Here is a 26,077-nt window from a genome sequence, read left to right as displayed (position 1 = left end):
GACAGCCTGATCAATTTCACAGGAATATAATTATAGATATTACATAATGCTTAATCACACTGAAATCTCAATGATTTACACATACAACACAAGGCCGTAACTTTCTTGTGAGTGGCGACTAGTGTTGGATTGATATAACTCTGTCGGAACCACCTGAAGTTTGCGATTTAAATTGCATTTCTAGATGGTTCCCTGCACAGGGAAATTGCCCAGAGGAAGTCTGTACTTGCGGTCCAATTGCCATGCAAACCCTTCCTTAGCTGTGAAGTTCCGTGGGGGATTCCCCAGCACTTCTTTGGGGTACCATCCCGATCTGAAGCTGGGGAGCTCAGAAGGTACTGCCCATTTTTGCTTTTAAAGTGTAAGTTCTCACAATGTTAGTTGGGATTATGGGGTTACAGGGATGGGGCAGGGGAGTGGGTCGAGGTAGGGTGTTCTTTCAGAGGGTCGGTATAGACATGACGGGCCAAATAGCCTCCTTCTGCACTGTAGGGGTTCTATGATGCTTCTATTATAAAACAGCAGCACAGATTTGATTAACAGAATGAGCCAGTACTGTAGCACAACATTTGGTGATTCCATGAGATAAAAAGCCACTGGGTTTGAATGTGGATAATGAACAAACGAGGGGGATCAATAAATACTTGTATACATTCTGTGCATAAGCAACTGCAACCACAACAACATCTTCAAACTATGTATACGGACAAAGAAGAAAATTAAGAGCTTGTGTAGACTTATTTTCTGTTTTGGGGATCGCTAAGCCTTACTTCAGTAAAGTCTTTGAAAGTTTGTTGCCCTCTATGACACCCGAAGAATGGAAAGCCTGGATTATCTTTGATGTGTCTGTGTAGACATCATTCTTTGGCAGGCGTCCGTACATGACTTCAAAAAGCTTGTAACAGCCAATTTTTTTTGTCAACTGGTTGTCAAAGGAGGATTCACTTATCTGCAAAAAATAATCATTTTTGAAGTGATATGGAAAATAATTTATAAAACTACAATCCTATATTCATGTTTTTTTTTTAAATGGTACAAGGTAAATATATAAAACAAGGTTAGGCAGGGGTGACAGGTCAGATGCTGTGTCATAACTGCAGCATGTGGAAGTTAGTGGAGGCCAATGAAATCCTGAACAACCAAAAATGCAGTTAGGAACTTGAGGAATTTTGGCGAGAGAGAGAGAAAGTCCCGAAGGCCGGGTTGCCAGGTCTATGCTGACAGGACCCAGTTGTTGGGGTCCTCATGAGAACCAATAATGTAAGCAGAACTAGAAATGAGTTCTGAGTGCTTAGGAATGAATGTTGACTGAGTTTGCGTAGGGTAAAAATTAATAAGCAGAACAGCAAAGTTGATCATATCTATATCACAACAACACCTATATTTCCTCAGGAAATTCGGCATGTCCACATTGGCTCTTCCCAATTTCTACAAATGCACCAAGCATCCTATCTGGCTGCATCACAGCTTGGTAGGGCAACTGTTCAGCAGAAGACAGTAAGAAACTACACGGTAGCGTAGTGGTTAGCACAATTGCTTCATAGCACCAGGGTTCCAGGTTAGATTCCCGGCTTCGGTCACTGTCTGTGCAGAGTCTGCACGTTCTCCCCATGTGTGCGTGGGCTTTCTCCGGGTGCTCCGGTTTCTTCACACAGTCCAACGATGTGCACGTTAGGTGGATTGGCCATGCTAAATCACCCCTAGTGTCCAAAATTGCCCTTAGTGTTGGGTGGGGTTGCTGGGTTACAGGGATAGGGTGGAGGTGTGGGTTTGGATGGGGTGCTCTTTCCAAGAGCCGGTGCAGACTCAATGGGCCAAATGGCCTCCTTCTGCACAGTAAATTCTATGATTCTATGATTCCACAGAATAAAAGCAAATTACTACGGATGCTGGAATCTGAAACCAAAGAGAAAATGCTGGAAAATCTCAGCAGGTCTGGCAGCATCTGCAGGGAGAAAAAAAGAGCTAACGTTTCGAGTCCAGATGACCCTTTGTCAAAGCTAAAAGACAGAGAAAGTGGGAAATATTTGTACTGAACTGATCTCTCAACAACTTCTCCTTTAACTCATCCCATTTTCTCCAAATCAAAGGTGTAGCAATGGGTACCCACATGGGCCCTAGCTACGCTTGTCTTTTTATGGGGTATGTGGAATATTCTTTGTTCCAGGCCTACCCTGGTCCCCTTACACAACTCCTTTACCAGGACATCGCTGACTATTTTGGTGCCGCTTCATGCTCTTGTCCGGAACTGGAAAAATTCATCAACTTCGCTTCCAGTTTCCACCCCTCCATCACTTTCGGTTGGTACATCTCTTCCTTGATCTTTCTAACTCCATTTCCGGCAATAGACCACCTACTAATATCCACTACAAGTCCACCGGCTCCCACAGCTACCTGGCCTCCAGCTCTTCACACTCTACACCCTGTAAGGACTCCATCACTTTCTCTCAACTCCTCCTCCTCTGTCGCATTTGTTCCGATGATGCCATTTTCCAAAATGGTGCTTCAAAAATGTGTTCCTTCTTCCTCAACCGTGATTTCCCACCTACAGTCGTTGACAGGGCCCTCAACAAGTGTGCGGTCCATCTCCCTTGCCACTAGCCTCGCCCCCCCCCCCACCCCACCCCCCCTCCCAGAACAAGGATAGAGTCTCCCTTGTTCTCACATTTCACCCTACCAGCCTCCGTACGCAAAGCATAATACTCCGCCATTTTCGGCAACTCCAGTGTGATGCCACCACCAAACACATCTTTCCCTTCATTCCCTCTGTCAGCATTCCGCAGAGACCGTTCCCTCCGAGATAATCTAGTCCACTCCTCCACCACACCCAACACCTCTCCCATCACCCATGGCACTTTCCCATGCAATCGCAGAAGGTGTAACACCTGCCCCTTTACCTCTTCCATGCTGAACATCCCAGGCCCAAAACTCATTCCAGGTTAAGCAGGTTTTCACTTGCACCTCTTTCAACATAGTCCATTGCATTCGCTGCTCCCAATATGGTCTCCTCTATATCGGAGAGACCAAATGCAGACTGGGTGATCGCTTTGCTGAGCACCTTCGGTCGGTGCGCATTCTGTACCCTGACCTTCCCGTTGCTTGCAATTTTAACACAAGACTCTGCTCCCATGCCCACATGTCTGTCCTTGGCCTGCGGCAATGTTCCAGTGAAGCTCAATGCAAACTGGAGGAACAACATTTCATCTTCCGTTTAGGCACGTTACAGCCTTCCAGTCTCAACATCGAATTCAACATCTTCAGATGATTAGCTCTACCCCACCTCGACCCATTTGTTTTCATCCCATTTCATTTTAACTGTCTTTTACAATTTCTTTTTTTCTTGTCTTTCTTTATATATATTTACCCCCCTCCATCTTATCCACCTTCCCTTACCCGTTCTCTCCTTTGCTTCCCTCTTCCCCTCCCCCTACATCTACATTTGTCACAGTTTACCCTCTGATGTTAGTTTCTCTGCTGTTTGGCCTTTCAAACCTTTTGTTCTCTCTGGGGACTGCCATTAGCACTCTTTCCCCTTGGTTTCTGTGGCTATTAGCACCCAGTTTCCCAGGGTTTCTGTGGCTATGACTCATCTTTCATTCTCACTCCACAGTATAAATATTTCCCACATTCTCCGTTAGCTTTGACAGAGTCATCGGACTCGAAACGTTAGCTCTTTTCACTCCCTCCAGATGCTGCCAGCCCTGCTGAGATTTTCCAGAAGAAACTACAGAGAGTCGCGAACACAGTCCAGTCCATCACGCGAACCCTTTGGAGGTGGAGGCAGGACAGTGACGGGGATGGGACACTGACGGTTTACGCGGAGAACAGACTAACGACCCTACAGGAGCTGACAGAGAGACTGGAACTATCGATCGAACAGGAACTCAGACACCTGCAAATCAAACACTTTCTCCGCAAGGAAACAACAAAGAATCCAAGGGCCCCAAGAGACACAATGCTGGAGGAGTTACTGGACGCAGACAGTCTGGGAAAGGGGACCTGCCAGGACATATACGGACGACTTAGAAAGGACGCACTCCCCACTGGACGAAACAAGGGGAAAATGGGAGGAAGAGCTTGGGGCGGAAGTAGGGTGGAACTACACATGGGGAAGATGGCCAATACCCTTGTCTTTGCTTCCCTAATCGCCCGCCGGAGAATCCTACTCGGCTGGCAATCAGCAGCTCCACCTGCAGCTGCAGACTGGCTGGCAGACCTATCGGAATTTCTCCAACTGGAGAAGATCAAGTATACTATCCGAGAGTCAGAAGATGGCTTCCACAAAACTTGGGAGCCATTCACCATCCTGTTCCAAGACCTGTGCAAAACTAACAACTGATAGAGCCGGAAGAAGGGAAGGAGGGGGGAGCAGAAAAAGAACAGGTAAACTGTAACTGTCTCATCTATCTTTATGTACAGTGTAAAAATGTAAAACTATATTGAAAATATTGAAAGAAAGAAATGTCAACTATTCACTGGTTACCTTTATGAATCTAGATTGTACAATCTCCATGGCATCCTTAACAATTTTGCAGAAAAACTCTCTTAAAGCTTCTGGACTGCAATGGACAATAAGAGTGAGAAGAGAACGGTCCATAACAAACTGTCGAGTAGTATCAGAAAGCATTTCTTCATTCCTGAACATCTCGTATGCAGCTTCCAGCAGGACCACTTGCTTTTCACAGGTACCCCTAATACAGTTGAACAAAAGATCCAAGTTTAAAGTGCAAATCAAAAGAACACATTGTTTATAAAACCATGCAACAATAAACACAGTTTTCAAATTGCTCAGTAAAACGCCACACCATAATGCAATCTCAAACTGACAGAAAAATCGACAACCAGTTGGACTAATACTTTGAATAGCAGCGAGTTCAAAATCACTTCTCTGCCATCGGTGATTCACTGAGTGGTGGCCAGGCAAAACAGCGGTAAGAAAGCTTGAAGTAAAACCACCTTAGATTGCGAAAATGCCCAATGAGTTGTTGTCGGTAGTTACAAAGCAAACATCGGTAGATACAAAGCAAACATCGGTAGATGCCAGGGAGGAGGATGCCAATCTGACCTCTAGGCACACTGTACGATGTGGAGAGGCTCCAGTTCCAGTTGTAGCTATGCAAGTTACCATGGGTGTAATATAAAATCCACACCTATGTTCTTCAGTATTGTTGGTATCTGAGCTGGGTCACTAAGCCCAAGCATGGGGCAGACCCAGGGGTCATCATCATGTCCTGTACTAGTTTCCGTTGAATTTGAAGGTAGGCCCAGGTGGAACCAAGGAGATGATTCTGGATCAAGACTGCACCTATGAACAAAAGGTTCTGGCATACTTTGGCAGCCTGCTTCTTTGTACCACCCACCAACCTCCAATTCCAGAATTTGCTGCATATACCAAAATTAAAATTGGATCACACCTGATCTTTTTAAGTATTATTTCTCCTCAAATTTTGGTTGCGGCTGTCAGATAAAGATCCATCAGTTTATGCATGCAGAAGTGCCACAGGGCACTTGCTAAATCGCTGGCTTTGAAAGCAGACCAGGCCAGCAGCACTGTTCAATTCCCGTACCAGCCTCCCCGAACAGGCGCCGGAATGTGGCGACGAGGGGCTTTTCACAGTAACTTCATTTGAAGCCTACTTGTGACAATAAGCGATTTTCATTCATTTCATTTCACTTGGTTATCCAGGTTCCAAATATCAATATTATTGGGCAACCATTCACAAAAGTTGGTCACCATTCTAGTCTGTTCCTATCAACCAGTTCAAATCAGCACAGGTGCAGCCCTGAGAACTGATTACCTATCTACCCTTTGAGTTATGGATGATGTATGAGAAGAGAATATCTAGACTGGGAGATGACAACAGAGCAAAAGGTATTCAATAAATATTCCACAAAGAGCTTATTTTTAATCAACTATGTCTGCAAACAAAAAATTTACTTATCGCACTAAAAATCAAGGCAAAGTACAAATATTGATATAATATCACATATAAACCTTTAGGCATCCCCAGAGTAACAAATGTAATATTAAGTTCAAGCATTAGGGCTGTAACCATCACCTATTAGCATATATATCAGACCCAATTGTGCTATTAATGTGAAGTAGCAGTAAGGTTAAAAACACTGACATTCACACTTCTACAGCCCCCTATATTTTAGTTTTCTACATCACATGCAGTATGTACCTTTTAACAATGTTTTGGAAACAGATCTGAAATGCTTCTTCCATGACATGTTTGCTGTCGCGACATAGAACCTCAGTCAAAATTTTTAACAGCAGTGGACTCTGAGATAGCTCCAAAGCATCCAGTAACTGAAAAATACAGTGAATCACCAATTGGAGTAAACAGTAAACTTACGATTCATAAAATATAACTTATCAATCATCTTCTATTCATCGAGTTATAAGTCTTATTTTTTTGATTCTCTGGTGTTATCAGTAAGAAATTAATGGTGGGCATAATAAAAGCCCAGCAAACAAATAAAAGCTCTTATCCAATTTTCCAAATTAATTCAATTGCGGGTTTGAATCGCAGCATCATGCATAAACAACACTATTTGGAGACTGCAGTGGATTGCTCCCTTGGCCATACAGTAATTTGTTAAAAATTCATTTACGGGATGTGGGCGTCACTGGTTAGACCAGCATATATTACACATTCCTAGCTGCCCTTCAGAAGGTGGTGGTGAGCTACCTTCTTGAACCGCTGTAGTCCGAGCTACAGGTACACCCACACTGCTGTTTGGGAGAGTGTTCAAGGATTTTGACCCAGTGACAGTAAAGGAACACCGATATATTTCCAAGTCAGGATGGTGACCGACTTGGAGGGGAACCTCCAGGTGGTGGGGTACCTAGATCTGCTGCCTCTTGTCCTTTCAACTGGTAGTGGTCATCGTTTGGAAGGTGCTGCCTAAGAAACATTGGTCAGTTCCTGCACTGCATCGTGTAGATGGTACACAAGGGCTGCCGCTGTTCGTGGGTGATGGAAGGAGTGATTGTGGAAGGGGTAGCAATCAAGTGGGTTGCTTTGCACTGGATGGTGTCGAGCTTCTTGAGTGTTGTTAAAGCTGCACTCATCCAAGCAAGTGGAGTGTATTTGTTTACACTCCTGACTTGTGCCTTTTAGATGGTGGACAAGCTTTGGGGAGGGGCGGTGGGTAGCAGTCAGGAAGTGAGTTATTCGCCACAGGATTCCTAACCTTTGACCTGCTCTGGTAGTTACAGTATTAATATGGATAGTCCAGTTTCTAGTCAATGGTAACCCCCTCAGGATGTTGATTGTGGGGGATTCAGCGAAGGTAGTGCCATTTTATGTCAAGGGGCGACGTTAGATCCTCTCTTGTTGGAGATGATCATTGCGTGGCACGAACGTTACTTGCCACTTATCAGCACAAGCCTGGATATTGTCCAGGACTGGCTACATTTGGACAGGAACTGTTTCAGTATCTGAGTTGTCACAAATGGTTCTGAACATTGTGCAGTCAATTGCGGCCATCCCTACTTCTAACCTTATGATGGAAGGAAAGTCATTGATAAAGCAGCTGAAGATGGTTGGGCCGAGGAATTTCTGCAGCAATATCCTGGAATTGAGAGGATTGACCTTCAACCATCACAATAACCACCTTCCTTTGTGTTAGGTATGACTCCAACCAGCGGAGAGTTTTACCCCTGATTCCCACGGACTCGTTTTGCTAGGGCTCCTTGATACGATATTTGTACCTCATCTCTGGCATTCAGCTTTTTTGTCCATGTTTGAACCAAGGCTGTAATGAGGTCAGGAGCCGAGTCACTCTGGCGGAACCCAAACAAGTGCAGGTTATTTTGGAGTAAGAACACAAGAACTAGGAGCAGGAGTAGGCCATCTGGCCCCTCGAGCCTGCTCCGCCATTCAATGAGATCATGGTTGATCTTTTGTGGACTCAGCTCCACTTTCCGGCCCGAACACCATAACCCTTAATCCCTTTATTCTTCCAAAAACTATCTATCTTTATCTTAAAAACATTTAATGAAGGAGCCTCTACTGCTTCACTGGGCAAGGAATTCCATACATTCACAATCCTTTGGGTGAAGAAGTTCCTCCTAAACACAGTCCTAAATCTACTTCCCCTTATTTTGAGGCTATGCCCCCTAGTTCTGCTTTCACCCGCCAGTGGAAACAACCTGCCCGCATCTATCCTATCTATTCCCATAATTTTATATGTTTCTATAAGATCCCCCCATATCCTTCTAAATTCCAACGAGTACAGTCCCAGTCTACTCAACCTCTCCTCATAATCCAACCCCTTCAGCTCTGGGATTAACCGAGTGAAGCTCCTCTGCACACCCTCCAGTGCCAGTACTACCTTTCTCAAGTAAGGAGACCAAAACTGAACACAATACTCCAGGTGTGGCCTCACTAACACCTTATACAGTTTCAGCATAACCTCCCTAGTCTTAAACTCCATCCCTCTAGCAATGAAGGACAACATTCCATCTGCCTTCTTAATCATCTGTTGCACCTGTAAACCAACTTTTTGTGACTCATGCACTAGCACACCCAGGTCTCTCTGCACAGCGGCATGTTTTAATATTTTATCATTTACATAATAATCCCTTTTGCTGGTATTCCTACCAAAATGGATAACCTCACATTTGTCAACATTGTATTCCATCTGCCAGACCCTAGCCCATTCACTTAGCCTATCCAAATTCCTCTGCAGACTTCCAGTATCCTCTGCACTTTTTGCTTTACCACTTATCTTAGTGTCGTCTGCAAACTTGGACACATTGCCCTTGGTCCCCAACTCCAAATCATCTATGTAAATTGTGAACTGTGGGCCCAACACTGATCCCCGAGGGACATCACTAGCTACTGACTGCCAACCAGAGAAACACCCATTAATCCTCACTCTTTGCTTTCTATTAATTAACCAATCCTCTATCCATGCTACTACTTTCCCCTTGATGCCATGCATCTTTATCTTATGCAACAACCATTTGTTTGGCTCCTTGTCAAAGGCTTTCTGGAAATCCAGATATACCACATCCATTGGCTCCCCATTATCTACCACACTGGTAATGCCCTCAAAAAATTCCACTAAATTAGTTAGGCACGACCTGCCCTTTATGAACCCATGCACCGTTTGCCCAATGGGGCAATTTCCATCCAGACGCCTCGCTATTTCTTCCTTGATGATAGATTCTAGCATCTTCCCTACTACCGAAGTCAAGCTCACTGGCCTATAATTACCCGCTTTCTGCCTACCTCCTTTTTTAAAGAGTGGTGTCACGTTTGCTCATTTCCAATCCACCGGGACCACCCCAGAGTCTAATGAATTTTGGTAAATTATCACTAGTGCATTTGCAATTTCCCTAGCCATCTCTTTTAGCACTCTGGGGCGCATTCCATCAGGGCCAGGAGACTGGTCTACCTTTAGCCCTATTAGCCTGCCCATCACTACCTCCTTAGTGATAACAATCCTCTCAAGGTGCTCATAGCCTCATTTCTATCAGCCACTGGCATGTTGTTTGTGTCTTCCACTGTGAAGACAGACTCAATAATCCTGTTCAGTTCCTCAGCCATTTCCTCATCTCCCATTATTAAATCTCCCTTCTCATCCTCTAAAGGACCAATATTTACCTTGGCCACTCTTTTTTTGTTTTATAAGTGAGGTTTAATGGCACTGTTGATGACCACTTCCTTCACATTACTGATGATTAAGAGAAAAGTGATGGCACAGTAATTGTCTGGGTTGGATTTGGCCTGTTTCTTGTGTGCAGGACATATCTGGGCACTTTTCTACATTGCCTGGTAGATGCCAGTGTTGTAACTGTACTGGAACAGCTGGACTAGGGGTGCGGTAAGTTCTGGAGCACAAGTCTTCAGGACAATTGCTGGAATATTGTCAGGCCCATAGCCATTGCAGTACCCAGTGCCTTCAGCCATTTCTTGATATCACGTGGAGTGAATTTAATTGGCTGAACACTGACATCGGTGATGATGGGGACCTCCGAAGGAAGCAGAGATGGATCATCCACTCAGCACTTCTGGCTGGAGATTGTTGCAAATGCAGATGTGCTCCTCCATCATGGAGGATGGGGATATTTGTGGAGCTTGCTCATCTAATGAGTTGTTTAATTGTCCACCAACATTTACCACTGGGTGTGAGGGGACTGCAGAGCTTAGATCTGATCTGTTAGTTGTGGAATTGCTTAGGCCTATTATTTGCTGCTTATGCTGTTTGGCACGCAAGCAGTCCTGTGTTGTAGCTTCATCAGGTTACACGTCATTTTTCGGCATGCCTGGTGGTGTTTCCGGCATGCTCTGCCGAACACTTTATTGAATCAGGGTTGAACACCTGGCTTGGCGGTAATGTTAGGATGGGGGATATGCCAGGCCATGTGGTTATAAATTGTGGCTGAGTACAATTCTGCTGCTGTTGATGGCCCACAGCACCTCATGGATGCCCAGTCTTGAGCTGCTAGATCTGTTCGAAGTCTATCCCATTTAACACAGTGGTAGTGCCACACAAAACAATGGAGGGTATCCTCAATGTGAAGATGGGACTTTGTCTCCTCAAGGACTGTGCGGTGGTCATTCCAACCGATACGGTCATGGACAGATGCATATGTGGCAAGCAGTTTTTTTTTTGGGGGGGGGGGGGGGGGGGTAAAGTTTGCTTTTCCCTCGCCACGTGCCACAGTCCCAGTATAGCAGCAATGTCCTTTAGGACCCAGGCACCTTTGAAACTTTCACTGATTTCACTGATTAAATCAGCAGTTGATTGTTGACAATAGAATTCTTGGTGAGGTTCAGGAAAATCATCTAAATTACACATATTCTCCAAATGTCTTTTATTACAAGAACAGGTGTTCATCACAAATGTAAATGTGGGAAGAGGGGAAAGCATCCATTTTTGGGGCAAACCCCTTACGCAATGCGAGACAAAGTAAAATTGCTCCATGCAGCATTTCTACTTCAGCTGAAATTATACCTGTAACAGGCTTCTCTTTCATCAATGCAAGAGGAGCACTACAATAAAATGCATGCATTCACAAACACTGGAAGAAGATTGATCCTCATATTTTTAATTTTCTCTAAAAACTTACCTTTCCAATCCTGAACACTTAGAGAAGAGTGCCAATTCAATTTTTCTAAAGACATTAAAATTATCCCAACATTGAGCCCAAAACAAACATAGCTATGATGGGCTTTTCACAGTAACTTCATTGCAGTGTTAATGTAAGCCTATTTGTGACAATAAAGATTATTATTAATAAATGTACTTACTTTTTTGACACAGTCAATGTAGTTATTATACCTCAATGTACCCTTAGGAAATTCATCTGATTTCATAGGGAAATGGGCAGCTACGAACTGGTTGAGGGCATTTTTAAGCTCTCTAAGATTTTCCTCTGGAAGGTTTGCAAAAAACGGTAGTATAATCACTGCTTTGGTCTGCAAAAATAAAAGAAAGTCTCAGAATCTTTTAGTATTAATTTCAGTGGATAAGCTTTTCAAATTTGGTGAGAGCAATAATGAGCAAAGCTTTAACAGGAATTCCAATTAATCACACTTCCCTGTTTCTTCCCCAAATTCCTGCAATTATTATCCTTTTCAAGTATTTATCCAATTCCCTTTGAATATTATTGATGAATCTGCACCCATCATTCATTCAAGCATGCATTCTTGATCATAACTTGCTGTGAAAATTTTGGCAATCCTCAGCTTCCCTCTGCCTCTTTTGTCAATTACTTATCAATAGGCATTGACACCCTTGCCAAGGAGAACAGTTCTCCTGATCTGTTCTGTCAAAATCTTTCACTATTTTTCTCATCTTTTCTTCCTTATAATTTCTTTAAAAAATCTTGCGGCAGGTAGATTGAGCTCTCAAAATTACCCAAGTTTAGGCAGGGCTACCACATTATACTCCAGATACTGGTTTGTCTAGTTCATCTATTTTATTTATAAATTGTGATCTTCTTACTATCACAATTGTTTTAAAGTCTCCATTTTTGCAGTCCTGCTGCTGGAGGAGCCGAACCCGCAGAGAATTTCCATCTCTCCGTGGGAGAATAGAATAGAGGGAAAAAGGAAATGAGAGAGGAATTGTGACGGAGTCATTCTTGTTCGCACAACTCGCCCGCAGAAAAGCAGCACAAGCAGATAGAGGCTAGTATCAGTTACATGCACTTAAGCATCTTTTGACTGCAGGTGACACCTGGAGATTTGGACTAAAAAGGAAGAAAGATGGATTTCACACCACGAAATAGTTAATAAGATATCCAGAACCTTTGATATATTACATCATTTACAGCTTTCCCCACAAAAAACTGAAAAGAAATACCTTCAAGTTTAATGCCAATGTAGAGTCGGTCAATATTGTGGTATAGGTTTGGAATACCATTGAAAATGCCTCATGACTATCACCATAAGAAACTGAAGAATCAATCTGAAAGAAATCACATACACTCAAATTAGCAAAGCTATGCACATATCTCGATCGAGCCCAGACAAAGAACATTACAGTACATGTAGAGGCCCTTCGGCCCTCCAAATGTGTACCGGTCATGATACCAACCTTTGCCAAAACCCTCAGCACTACCTTGTGCCGTATCCCTCTATACCCATCCTATCCCTGTTTGTCAAGATGCCTTTTGAACACCATTAATGTATCTGCTTCCACATCCTCCCCTGGCAATGCGTTCCAGGCACTCACCACCCTCTGCTTATAAAACCTGCCTCGCATATCTCCTCTAAAGTTTGCCCCAGAGACCTTAAACCTATGCCCCCTGGTAACTGACCCCTCCACCCTGGGAAAGAGTGCCTGCCCATCCACTCTATCCATGCCCCTCATTATCTTGTGGACCTCAATCAGGTAATGAAAACAGTCCAAATCTATTTAGCCTCTCCACATAGCTAACACCCTCCAGACCAGGCAGCATCCTGGTAAACCTCCTCTGCACCCTCTCCAAAGCTTCCACATCCTTCAGGTAGTGTGGTGACCAGAATTGTACCCAATATTCCAAGTGCGGCCTTACAAAGGTTCTATACAACTGTTGCACGACTTGCCAGTTTTTATACTCAAGGCCCCATCCAATGAAGACAAGCATTCCATATGCTTTCTTGACTACCTTGTGCACTTGTGTTGCCACCTTCAAAGATTTGTGGACCAGCACGCCCAATCTCTTTGACTTTCTATATTCCTAAGAGTTTTGCCATGTATGGTATATTTCCCCTCCATGTTAGACTCCATTTGCCATTTCTCTTCCCAAGTCTCCAACCTATCTATGTCCTGCTGTATCTTCAGACAATCCTCAACACAATCTGCCACTCCACCAACCTTGGTGTCAGCCACGAACTTACTAATCAGACCGGCTACATTTTCCTCCAAATCGTTTATGTACACTACAAACAACAGAGGCCCAAGCACAGATTCCTGTGGAACACCACGAGTCACAACCTTTCATTCAGAAAAACACCCTTCTACTGTTACCCTTTGTCTTTTGTGACCGAGCCAGTTCTGTATCCATCTTACCATCTCACATCTGATCCCGTTCATCTTTTGTACCAGTGTGTCATGAGGCACCTTGTCAAAGGCTTTACTGAAGTCCATGTAAACAACATCCACCGCCCTCCCCTCAATCATCTTTGTCACCTCCTCAAAAAAGTCAAACAAGTTAGTGAGGCACGACCTCCCCTTCACAAATCCATGCTGTCTATTGTTTATGAGTCTATTTGTTTCCAAATGGGTATAAATCCAGTCCCTGAGAATTCTCTCCAATAATTTACCTACTACCGACGTGAGGCTCACCGGCCAATAGTTTCCAGGATTATCCCTGCTATCTTTCTTAAACAGCGGTACCACATGAGCTATTCTCCAGTCCTCTGGGATCTCACCTGCAGCCAATGAGGATACAAAGATGTCCGTCAGGGCCCCAGCAATTACCTCTCTTGCTTCCCTCAGAATTCTGGGTTAGATCCTATCCGGCCCAAGAGACTTGACTACCTTAATATTTTTTTAAAGACCCAATACCTGCTCCTTTTCAGTGTTAACATGAACCAGACTGTCCACACCCCCTACCCAAGAATCATCTTCCACAAAGTCCTTTTCTTTGGTGAATACTGATGCAAAGTACTTATTTAATACCTCACCCATTTCCTCTGGCTCAACACATTGATTCCCCCTACTGTCCTTAAGTGGTCCAATCCTTTCCCTGGCCACCCTCTTGCTTGTTACATATGAATAAAAAGCTTTGGGATTCACCTTAATCCTGCTTGCAAAGGACTTTTCATGACTCCTCCTAGCCCTCCTAATTTCGCGCTTCAGTAGCTTCCTACTTTCTTTATACTCAAGGGTATCGACTGTCCCGACCCTTCTAGACCAGTGTTCTTCAAACTTTTTTTCCGGGACCCATTTTTATCAACCAGCCAACCTTCGGGACACAACCCGGCCGACCTTCCTGACCCATGACTGCCGACCTGAGCGATCCACCATTATCTCTCTTACCTTGTTTGCTGCTGATAAAAATGGAGAAAATTGTTTGGGGTCCCTTTGGCCCTCGTACACACTCCTCCAATGGAACCTGTTGGATGAAGGTGAAGCCTTCTGGTGTCGGAAAGTATGGAGTCTCCATCTGTCCAAAGTGCTGCATTTTTTTCCTGTAAAATTTTATCAAATAAAACCCCCCTAACTTGTAAAAAAATAAAATAAAATGAATAAAATAAATGAAAAAAAAATCAAATGAATAAAATAAATGAATAAAACCCTCCCAAACTTGTAAAACAAAAAGCTGCGCTCGTTTAAAAAAAAATAGCGGCAGCACTGCGCATACGCGTCCGATCATTGGCGCGCATGCACATAGTTTTGCGCATGCGCACCGATGATCGTGCACACATGCACAATGTGGCCAATTTTTTTTTTTTTTACATGTTCGTGGCCATTTTAAAGGCCGCTTGCAGCCAGCGTTATTAAAAGCAGGCTGCTGCGTGGAGATTTGCGCGATCGGGAACGCTGCGAAAGACGGCTCTGCGACCCACCCGCGGGTCGTACCCCCGACTTTGAAGAACACTGTTCTAGACCGTACAAAAGTCTCCTTTTTCTTTTTTTAAATAAACATTTTATGGAGGTATTTTTGGTGTAACAACAACAAAATAAACAATGTACATGAAACTATAAACATAGTGCAAAAGCCGTCTCCCATCCTCCCAGGTCCCACCTTTATTAATCCCCTACTCTGAGCTAAACTACCCCGCCCCCCTTCTGCTGACGATTAATTTTCCGCGAAGAAGTTGACGAACGGTTGCCACCTCCGGGCGAAACCTAGCAGTGACCCTCTCAAGGCAAACTTGATTTTCTCCAAACAGAGAACGCTCGCCATGTCCCCGACTTTGGGAGCTTTGAGTCCCTCCAAGCTAATAGTATCCGTCTCCGGGCTACCATGAAAGCAACGGCTAGAACGTCTGCCTCTTTCTCCTCCTGGATTCCCGGGTCATCCAACACCCCGGAAATTGCCACCTCTGGCCTCAGTGCCACCCTTGTTTTTAACACTGTGGACATGACATCAGCAAACCCCTGCCGAAATCCCCTAAGCTTCAGACATGTCCAGAACATGTGGACATGGTTCGCTGGTCCTCCCGCACATTTTGCACACCGGTCTTCCACCCCAAAGAATCTGCTCATCCGGGCCACTGTCATGTGAGCCCGATGAACGACCTTGAATTGTATCAGACTGAGCCTGGCACATGTTGTGGACGCGTTGACTCTACTCAACGTGCCTGCCCATAGACCATCCTCTATCTCTCCTCCCAGCTCCTCCTCCCACTTGCGCTTCAGCTCCTCGGTCTACGTCTCCTCTGACTCCATAAGTTCCTTGTAAATGTCAGAGACGCTCCCTTCTCCGACCCACCCTCTGGAACCTACCCTGTCCTGAATCCCCCTTAGCGGTAGGAGCGGGAAGGTTGACACCTGTTTACGTAGGAAGTCCCGCACCTGCAGATACCTAAATTTGTTTCCCCTCGCCAACCCAAACTTCTCCTCCAGTGCCCTCATACTCGGAAAGCTCCCCTCTATAAACATGTCCCCCATCCTCTCAATCCCTGCTTTCTGCCGTATCCAGAACCCCTCTTCCATACTTCCCGGGGCAAACCGGTGATTATTACAGATTAGGGACCAGACCGATGCTCCCTCTGCTACCACATGTCTCCTCCATTGCCCCCAGACTCTCAGGGCCGCCATCGCCACGGGGCTGGTGGAGTTCCATGCCGGCGGGAACAGCGGAGGCGCAGTTACCAACACCCCAAGACTGGTGCCCTTGCATGAAACCACCTCCATACGCTCCCATGCCGACCCCGATCCCACCACCCACTTCCTGATCATGGCTATATTCGTCGCCCAGTAATAGTTCCTAAAATTTGGCAGCGCCAGCCCGCCCTCTCCCGACCCTGCTCAAACATTATCTTCCTTACTTTGCCCGCCCAAACAAAGCCAGTGATCACTTTGTTGACCCGCTTAAAAAGGACCACGGAATAAAGATGGGGAGACACTGAAATACAAACAGGAATCTCAGGAGGGCCATCATCTTCACCATCTGCACACTCCCAGCGAGTGGCAACGGAAGCGGTCCCATCTCCGAAAATCATCCTTCATTTGGTCTATTAGTCGGGCCAGATTTAATTTAAGCAGCCGGTCCCATTCCCACGCCACTTGAATGCCTAGGTACCTAAAGCTTCCCCCTACTAATGTAAACAGCAGCTCCCCCAATCGCCTCTCCTGCCCCCCCGCCTGGACCACAAACATCTCACTTTTCCCCATATTAGCTTATACCCCGAAAACCGGCCAAATTCCCCTAGAATCCTCATGATTTCTTCCATCCCCCTCTATTGGGTCCGATACATACAGAAGCAGGTCGTCTGCATAAAACGAGAGTCTGTGCTCCCACACCCCCCCCGGACCAGCCCCTTGAGGCTCTCAGAGCAATTGCCAATGGCTCTGTAGCTAGCACAAACAACAGTGGGGGGAGGGGGCATCCTTGTCTCGTCCCCCGGTGCAGTCTAAAATAGCCCGTTGTCCTATTCGTCCGTACGCTTGCCACAGGAGTCTGATACAGCAACCTGACCCAGTCAATAAAGTCCCGCCCAAATCCGAACCATCCCAGTACCTCCCACAGATAATCCCATTCTACCCGATCAAAAGCCTTTTCTGCATCCATTGCGATCATTATCTCCACCTCCCTACCTTCCGGGGGCATCATGATCATGTTTAACAACCTTCTTTCATTGGCCACCTACTGCCTACCCTGAACAAACCCCGTCTGGTCCTCCCCAATAATATCCAGAACACAATCCTCAATCCTGGAGGACGAAATTTTGGCCAGAAATTTGGCATTCACATTCAACAGGGATATCGGCCTGTAGGACCCACACAGCTCCGGGTTCTTGTCCCACTTCAGAATCAGCGAAATCGTGGCCTGTGCCATCGTCGGGGGCAGCACCTCTCTTTCCCTTGCCTCATTGAACATCTTCATTAACACGGACCTCAATATCCCAAAGAACTTTTTATAAAACTTCACTGGGTACCCGTCCGGCCCCCTCTGACCACCACCTTCAGTGCTTCCCACACCACCTCTGCTGAAATTTCTCTTGGGTCGTTGACCTGCAGGTAGTTCTGAATACATTTCCTCAGCCGCTCGCACACCCCTTCATCAGCCAAAAGTCCCACATCTAACCTCCATTGCGGGCGCTGGTTACTGTCTTTACTAACCTGCAGGTCAACCCAGTGTGGAGCATGGTCTGAGATTGTGATCGCCAAGTACCCAGTGTCCACCACCCCTGCCAGTAAGGCCCTGCTCAAAATAAAGAAATCAATCCGGGAGTACACTTTATGCACGAGAGAGTAGGAGAACTCCTTCACCCTCGGCTGACCAAATCTCCATGGATCCACCCGCCCCCCCCCCCCCCCCCATCTGCTCCATGAACCCTTTTAGTTCCTTTGCCATTGCTGGCACCCTGTCCGTTTTCAAGCTTGACTGGTCCATCCTTTTTCTTTTTGACGAGGTTCACAATATCCCTCAATATTGAAGACTCCCTAAACTTCACATACTTATCCTTCGCTCTCTCAGTAACGTGACTTTGCTGAATCCTAATCAACTGTCGCTTGAAAGACCCCCACATGTCCGATGTTGATTTACTATCCAACAGCCAATCCCAATCCAACTCCCAATCCAAATTCTTCAATTCCTGTCTAATGTTATCATTTGCCTTTCCACGGTTTCTCACCGTAACGTGAGGGTTACCTTCATCCCCGTCTAAATAGAACATAGAACATACAGTGCAGAAGGAGGCCATTCGGCCCATCGAGTCTGCACCAACCCACTTAAGCCCTCACTTTCACCCTATCCCCAATAACCCCTCCTAACCTTTTTGGACACTAAGGGCAATCTAGCATGGCCAATCCACCTAACCTGCACGTCTTTGGACTGTGGGAGGAAACCGGAGCACCCGGAGGAAACCCACGCAGACACGGGGAGAACGTGCAGACTCCGCACAGACAGTGACCCAGCGGGGAATTGAACCTGGGACCCTGGCGCTGTGAAGCCACAGTGCTATCCACTTGTGCTACCGTGCTGCCCTATGTACCCGAAAACTTACGGAATTGTGGTCACTACTCCCAAACTGTTCCCCTACTGAAATCTCAACTACCTGTCCAGGCTCATTCCCCAATACAAGATCCAGTACTGCCCCTTCCCTAGTTGGACTATCTACATATTGCACCAAGGTGGTTTCCTGGATACACCTTACAAACTCTGCCCCATCCAAACCCCTTGCACTAAGCGAGTCCCAGTAAACACAAGGGAAATTAAAATCCTCTACCACAACAACCCTATTACTTTTGCACCTATCCAAAATCTCTCTACTTATGTGCTCCTCTATCACTCGCGAGCAGTTGGGAGGACTGTAATAAACGTCCAACATTGTGATTTCCCCCTTCCTGTTCCTGAGCTCTACCCAGATTCAATTCTCCTCGTGTCTGCGTGGGTTTCCTCCGGGTGCTCCGGTTTCCTCCCACAGTCCAAAAGACGTGCAGGTTAGGTGGATTGGCCATGATAAATTGCCCTTAGTGTCCGAAAAGGTTAGGAGGGGTTATTGGATTACGGGGATAGGGTGGGAGTGAGGGCTTAAGTGGGTCGGTGCAGACGTGATGGCCGAATGGCCTCCTTCTGCACTGTATGTTCTATTGCAGATTGTTACTCAACCAAAATAATCTTCCAATCAGATTATGAAATTACGATGTTGTGGCTGTCACAGAAATATGGTGAAAGGAAGGGCAGGGTTGGTAGCTGAAAGTTGGGGGATATAGGTACTTCAGGAGAGATGCACGGGGATTGTATGACCCCTCCAAGGTGTCCTCCCGCAGTATGGTTATAATATTCTCCTTAACCAGTAATACTACTCCCCCACCCCTTTTACATCCCCGTGCATCTCTCCTGAAGTACCTATATCCCCCAACTTTCAGCTACCAACCCTGCCCTTCCTTTCACCATATTTCTGTGACAGCCACAACATCGTAATTTCATAATCTGATTGGAAGATTATTTTGGTTGAGTAACAAATTAACAGATACACATTGATGTTTTATTTGAAAAAACATATTGAACTGATTAGTTTGGGTGAGGATCAGCAGCAAAACAATTTCAATTGGAAAATCCCATTCTCAATCTATTCACAATCATGATCCCAGGCAACTCGTTTTTTCAACTGAGAAGGCACTTTACAAATACATGTTTTGCACAGATTGGACTTTAGAATGGGGTTCCTGGGACAAGAGACGAGGTTGCCTGGAGAATCTGTGTTGTGCTCCTTAGAGCAAAGAAGGTTAAGAGAAGACAGAGCGAATAAAAATAAACCGTTTCCAATAGCTGAAGGATCAATAGCCAGAGAGCATAGATTTAGAATTGACAAAAGAACTAAACGCAACATGTGGACAAACATTTTTAATGCAATAGGTGAAGGACTTGGAATGTACTGCTTAAATCGGATACAGTTCAAATAGTAACATTCAAAAGGAAATTTAATAAACACTTGGAAGGAGAAAAATTGTAGGGATATCGGGGAAGTGTAGAGCAGTGGGAGCAGCTGAATTGCTCTCCAAAAGGGTCAGTCCAGATTCCTTGGACCAAATGGGAGCCTCTGTGCTAATGATGCCATTTCAGAGGTGTAATCAAACAAAGATTAACATTTGGACCAAGCCAAAGTAAGACATATCATGAAGGCTGAATTTTGAAAAGAGGTGGATTTCAAAGTTATGGGGAGAGGGGAGGAAAGGATCATGTGGCCTTGGCGGCTGAAAGCAGTGTTGCTACCTACCAACTCTTCAGAACAGCCTGATTCATTGTTCAAATTATTTATTAAACCATGTTAAATACAATCATGCCCAATATTAATACTTTTATGTTAGGACAAACAAAACCTGTATCATGCCTTCTCTTAATTTTTCTTCTAACAACACGGAACATTCTCATCACTTTCAAGCTCGCTCCAAAACAGTAATGTGCTTTTGATGAAGGTGTATATCCTGCCATGGATTTAAATTTCATATGCTGATTGCATTACCACATGTATCAGAGACTGCTGGAAAACATAATATACCTGCAGCACTTTGGAAAGCAGTGTTAAGACAGCCATCTTGCTCTCAGGAATAGAATCCTCCGACCACCATGAAGCAAGTTTTGCCCAATTTTTAAGTACAGCATTGGCCAGAAGAATACCCTGCGTCTTCCGTACAGTGTGGTCTTTGAAACTCTGATCAAGCATTCCATTCAGAACAATGCTCACCTAAACAAACAGAGAAAGAAATGAGCATCGTAAGTGTTCAAAGTCAGTGTGAAATGGCTAAAAATCTTATGGCATCCACATAATCTACAAATTCAACTCTGCAAACCACTCTCCATACATTGATGTTTTTTTGACATACATACATACTGTATAAATTACCATTAAATTAATCCACAAATCCTAATTTCCTGGATGGTTTTGGGCTTTACAAGCTTTTACATTTGTGAGCTACTACACTGGGCATTAACACATCCTATATGAGGCAACATAAACTAGCTAGCTTGACTGGGCTATGCATGGAAGCTGTATTTAAAAAAACAATACCATAAAATTTAAAGAAAAAATATAGAGTATATCTTACGTAAATCTCATTTGTAGAAACAGGAGCCATCATGGTTCAGAACAAATCAATACTAATCAGAGTCATCCTTATTCTATAGTACAACAATGACTATACTTGAAAATACTTCTTCATCAGTACCATGCATTGCAGTATTATTCATTTCATATATTGCATATCATATCCTGACTATTAGAAAACAGCATCCTTTGACTAACAATGTGAAACACCACAGGAGATCTCCTGATGTACTGAAAAAAAGAATGCTGTAATTATATCTTGACTGACGGTGAACAATTTATCCAAAATAATCTCTATACAATTGTCATTTGAATAGTGCTTACCATTTTAGGATTTTCTCTTGTTGATCCCATCAACTGGGTCACTGCAGAGTTAAGATTTCTAAGCAGTTCACCGTTAATGGTTTCAGGAAACAAATTGTAGAAGTATTCACCATGGGAAAAACTGATGAAATGTCTCTGGGATGCCCCTGACAGTGGCACAGATAGCTCAACTGTGTTCAACAGCAAGGAGACCAATTCCTCACACTACAGGGATCAAGAGAGAGAGTATATTCAGGTGGTTTCAGCTTCATTTCCCAACAATATTCAAAATGTCAGTCACAAATCATCTTCAAATCTAAACTGATCTTATACAACATCAGCAACTTGCATTTACCGAATGTCTTTAACAAAGTAGAACATCCCAAAAAGATTCACGACAGCATTAAAATTTGACACTCCAACACACAAAGACCTGAATTCTCCTTTTGGGAGACTATGTTCTCCCACCGGAAATTAATCGCCTCTGATTTGCGGTCGCGCTAAGAGCGGGATTGCAGAGGCAATTCACTATCCCTTGCCATGCAAATTACTGTAATGGCGGGGGATTCAGGCGTGAATCCCCCATCGGGCTGCCATTTTGATCCAGCAGATTTGCACTGCGGGGAGGGGGCTTCCAATGGACTTTGAGGGCAACTCCCTAAAATAGACACTCCCTTGGCCCACTGTGAGGTCCACCGCATCTGGCCATGCTGGAAATATCTGCGCCAATTCACACCCACGTGAATCCTGGTCCAGAGGAAAGGACTGTCCACAGGCTTGGAGAATCCGGTATCGGCCCGTTAATAAGATGTAAATGGGTCAATCTGACCTATTTGCATCCTCCCGCTGGCGGGGTGGACAGGAACCTCAATGCCACCGTCAGCCAGGACCAGGCGCCCATCCTGTTTTTTGGCCGATGCTGGACTCCACACCACATCAGGAACTCCACCACCAGCAGCGGAAAATCCAGCCCAAAGGGTATTAGGGTTTGGTCAGGAATAGGTTTTAGGGAAAGTAGGAAAGAGAGGTAGAGGGATTTAGGGATGCACAATCAAAATGTCTTCAATACGTGTTGTCCAATCGCAGAATCACACCTAATGTTGGACATTATATTCCGAGTTCTGCAAGTATGGGTTAGTTGAGCATGGTCAGCCCATTGCCTGTTGCAAACAGCCAAAGGGTCATGAATGTTCAAACAAAGAATGGGTCAACGCATTGCGATGGCCCCACCTGGAAAGCGGAGGGTACCCAATTTTGTTCAGTTGTGGAGCCCTGACTCAATTTTACATGTAGCAGGCAATTATTTGCCCACATTCAGGGCTTCCATCCCTTTAAGGGGCAATTCCTGTTCCCAAGAGCTGCCAGCCAACTGGATGGCTGGCAGCCCGTCCGACCCAGTATTATCACTGAGAGCAGTGGCCACAGTTGGGAACATATAGATAATTGGATTATTGTAAAAATAACCATGGTAGCAAGTGCTGAATTGTGATGAGAATTCAAATAAAACAGTATAGTTACAGACAATCATTAAAATAAAGGATAAAATAATGAAAGGATTGCACAATTTTGATCATTTCAGTATACAAATAATCAAAATAAATCACAAAATAAGGTCTGTATAATTTGCGGAATTGGAATGAAAGGTCAACTGCAATCTGTATTTGGTGTTAATGTTTTCACGTTGAGTTCATTAAATTCTCCATCATTTAAAATACTACTTATGAGTTTTATATAGCAGGGGATTGGGCTATCTTGTAGTCTATTTGTTCTATATCTGAATCAGGTAGTAACAGTAGCATAGGTGGAAAAATGGAAAAGGCCCAAGACCCAAGCTAAGTGGAGTCAGGCTCGCAGAGTCATTTAGCTAGGGCATGGTAAGGGGCGTTTGGGTTCCTTCCGGAGGGTTGACAGGGGATTCTATCAAAGGAGTAGCTTTGATGTTGTTGGGGGCACGGGTTGCAGTCTCCATGGGCCACAGGGTGCACGATCAGGACCCAGACCCAAACCCAAAAGGAAGGCACCAGAGTATACCTGGTGGTGTCCCCACATGGCGATGTGCCCATCAGCTGCTGGTAAAATACATTTTTATTCATCACACACTGACCTGTCCACCAAGGGAAAAAGACAGTTGTAGTAGTCCATCTGCTAACATCTTACTGCTGTCGTCTATTGATGGGAGCGATTTCCTCTCATCTCCAGGTGCAATTCCTTTGTAGACAGTTGATAAAAGCTTTGAATTCAGTGGCAGGCCAATACTCCCAGTCTGTATTAAATAACAATAGTATTTGAAACATTAATGAGCAAACCAATATGTAAATGCTAAATTAACCAAATGATTCACACGATATGGATAAACACACAAAATTATGTCAAAATGCTTGGATGACGTTAGCCAAGTGACCTACACGAGAAACAACTTTCACGTATAAACACTGGGCTGCAAGGCCTTAGCAATGTAAAATATTCATTTACTGACCTCAAACTCTCAGGTTGCAAATTATGCTGATCATTGTCAGAACATTTTCAATGCATCACAGGTTAACAGCAATTTTTTGGGATATAATTCTGTTTCCCAAAAATAGCACAATCTAGCAAGCTATTTGGTGGTTGAAGAAGAAAATCTACTTTTCCAACACCTCCACGGCAGTTTATCATTCTCTCGTTTGGAAATATGCAAATTGCACTCCCATTAGACATAGAAGTTACAGTGCAGGAGGCCATTGCTCTGAAACTATTTATCAGACGTAGAGCTGCAAACTGCAATGAGTCAATATTCAACTTTCCTTTTCTACCTACGTAGCATGTATATTCTATAAGTTGATGACTGCTCAATAAATGAGTGGAGAGATGGGCAAGGGCACTTTTCTCATTGAGTTAGTTAGAATGCTTTTGTTGTGGATGTGTCTTTTGTTGGCTTATGATCTGATGTGTAGTACAGCAAGAGGAATGATAACTAAATCAATAATTTTGAGAAAGGCTCCAGACCTGCTGAATGCAAAAAGAGACAATAATATCTGTCACTAGCCCTGACAGCAATAGATTCAGGATCTAACATTTATAGTAGGCCAAAAGGCCTTTTACTCTGAAAGATAGCTTGTTTATTCTTGTGTTTTCCTAGATGTTGTACCTCAATTATATCTCTTTTGCTTGGAAGAGCAGACTCTAGGGGATAAGTCCTTGTGCAATAAAAAGCCATCTGGAAAAATACTCTTGGGACTTACCCAGTGATCCAGTCTTTCCGATTTTAACCTGTTCAAATCCAACCCTCTGAAAGTCTCATTGCCTTTCTTTAACCACACAGATCAGGCTCCAGAAACATTAACTGTTGTTTAATTAGAGGCTGTGTTGGCGGGGCATTTGGCTTCCCCACGGGTCAATATTGCAGGAAAAGAAGCCAGGGCCAGAATAACCACTCATCCACTTGCCTGGATGAGTGCAGCTCCAACAACGCTCAAGAAGCTCAACACCATCCAGAACAAAGCAACCCACTTGACTGTTCCCCCTTCTACAAACATTCAAACCTTCCACCACCAACAAACAGTGGCAGCTGTGTGTACCATCTACAAGATGGACTGCAGTAACTCACCAAGATTCCTTAGGCAGCACCTCCCAAACCCATGACCACCACCATCTAGAAGGACAAGAGCAACAAATACCCGAGAACCCCACCACCTGGAGGTTCCCCTCCAAGTCACTCGCCACCCTGACTTGGAAATATATTGCTGTTCCTTCAGTCACTGGGGCAAAATCCTGGAACTCCCTCCCTAACAGCACGGTGGGTGTACCTACACCTCAAGGACTGCAGAGTTAAAGAAGGCAACTCACCACCACCTTCTGAAGGACAACTAGGGATGGGCAATAAATGCTGGCCTAACCAGCGACGCCACATCCCGTGAAGAATTTTTTAGAAATGTAAATGTTTCTCCTTTGTTTTCAAACCATCTGTGTGGGGGCATAGAAAAAGACCTACCCTGCTCTGTGCTTCACTCACCCACTATGACCATTTGGTCCCCAGAACCGCTTATCAGACTTATTTTCGGCTCCAGTGGTGCATTTTTCCTATCCTACCTTTCCCCTCCTGCCCACCAGACAGTTACTATTTCCCACTGGCACTGACCTAATAACTGACATATGAGGCCCAGGAGTTCGAAGCTCCCAGGCTACATGTTATAGCAATCAGTGGTGGCGGTGTGTGTGTGTGTGGGGGGGGGGGGGGGGGGGGGGGTTCCTTTATTCTTTCACAGGATGTGGTTGTCACTGACAAAGTCAGCATTTATTTCCCATTCTCTATTTGTCCTTGAAATGAGTGGTTTGCCACTCCATTGTCACAGGGCAGTTTAAGAGTCAATGACATTGATGAGAGTCAGGAACCACATGGAGGGTGGGCCAGATAATGATGGCAGGTTTCCTCCCCTCAGAGACATTAGTGAACTAAGTGAGTTTTTACGACAATCAACAATGGCTTCATGGCACAGTCTCGCTTTACTTCTAGATGGTGGTGGTCATGGGTTTGGAAGGTGCTGCCTAAGGAATCTTGGTGAGTTACTGCAGTCCATCTTGTATATGGTACACACGGCTGCCACTGTTTATTGGTGGTGGAA

At 44.7% G+C, this 26,077-nt stretch overlaps 1 protein-coding gene across 5 annotated transcripts in view; it reads right to left on the bottom strand.

The window, feature by feature from the left end:
- Positions 1–26,077, bottom strand: part of prkdc (protein kinase, DNA-activated, catalytic subunit) — a 344,146-nt gene that overhangs the window by 221,904 nt on the left and 96,165 nt on the right. For all 5 annotated transcript variants that reach the window (XM_072467802.1, XM_072467803.1, XM_072467800.1 and 2 more), the window contains 8 exons: positions 23,581–23,739; positions 21,498–21,701; positions 20,628–20,813; positions 12,328–12,432; positions 11,271–11,438; positions 6,186–6,313; positions 4,484–4,691; positions 771–949 (listed from right to left, as the gene is read on the bottom strand). In XM_072467802.1, the coding sequence (XP_072323903.1) occupies positions 771–949; positions 4,484–4,691; positions 6,186–6,313; positions 11,271–11,438; positions 12,328–12,432; positions 20,628–20,813; positions 21,498–21,701; positions 23,581–23,739 (1,337 nt within the window). The remainder of the gene's footprint in view (positions 1–770; positions 950–4,483; positions 4,692–6,185; positions 6,314–11,270; positions 11,439–12,327; positions 12,433–20,627; positions 20,814–21,497; positions 21,702–23,580; positions 23,740–26,077) is intronic.

This window comes from Scyliorhinus torazame, chromosome 11 (genome assembly GCF_047496885.1).
Source record: "Scyliorhinus torazame isolate Kashiwa2021f chromosome 11, sScyTor2.1, whole genome shotgun sequence".
Classification (NCBI taxonomy): Eukaryota; Metazoa; Chordata; class Chondrichthyes; order Carcharhiniformes; family Scyliorhinidae; genus Scyliorhinus; species Scyliorhinus torazame.
The sequence above is the reverse complement of the archived record's forward strand: the minus strand, read 5'-3'. Positions and strand labels throughout refer to the sequence as shown.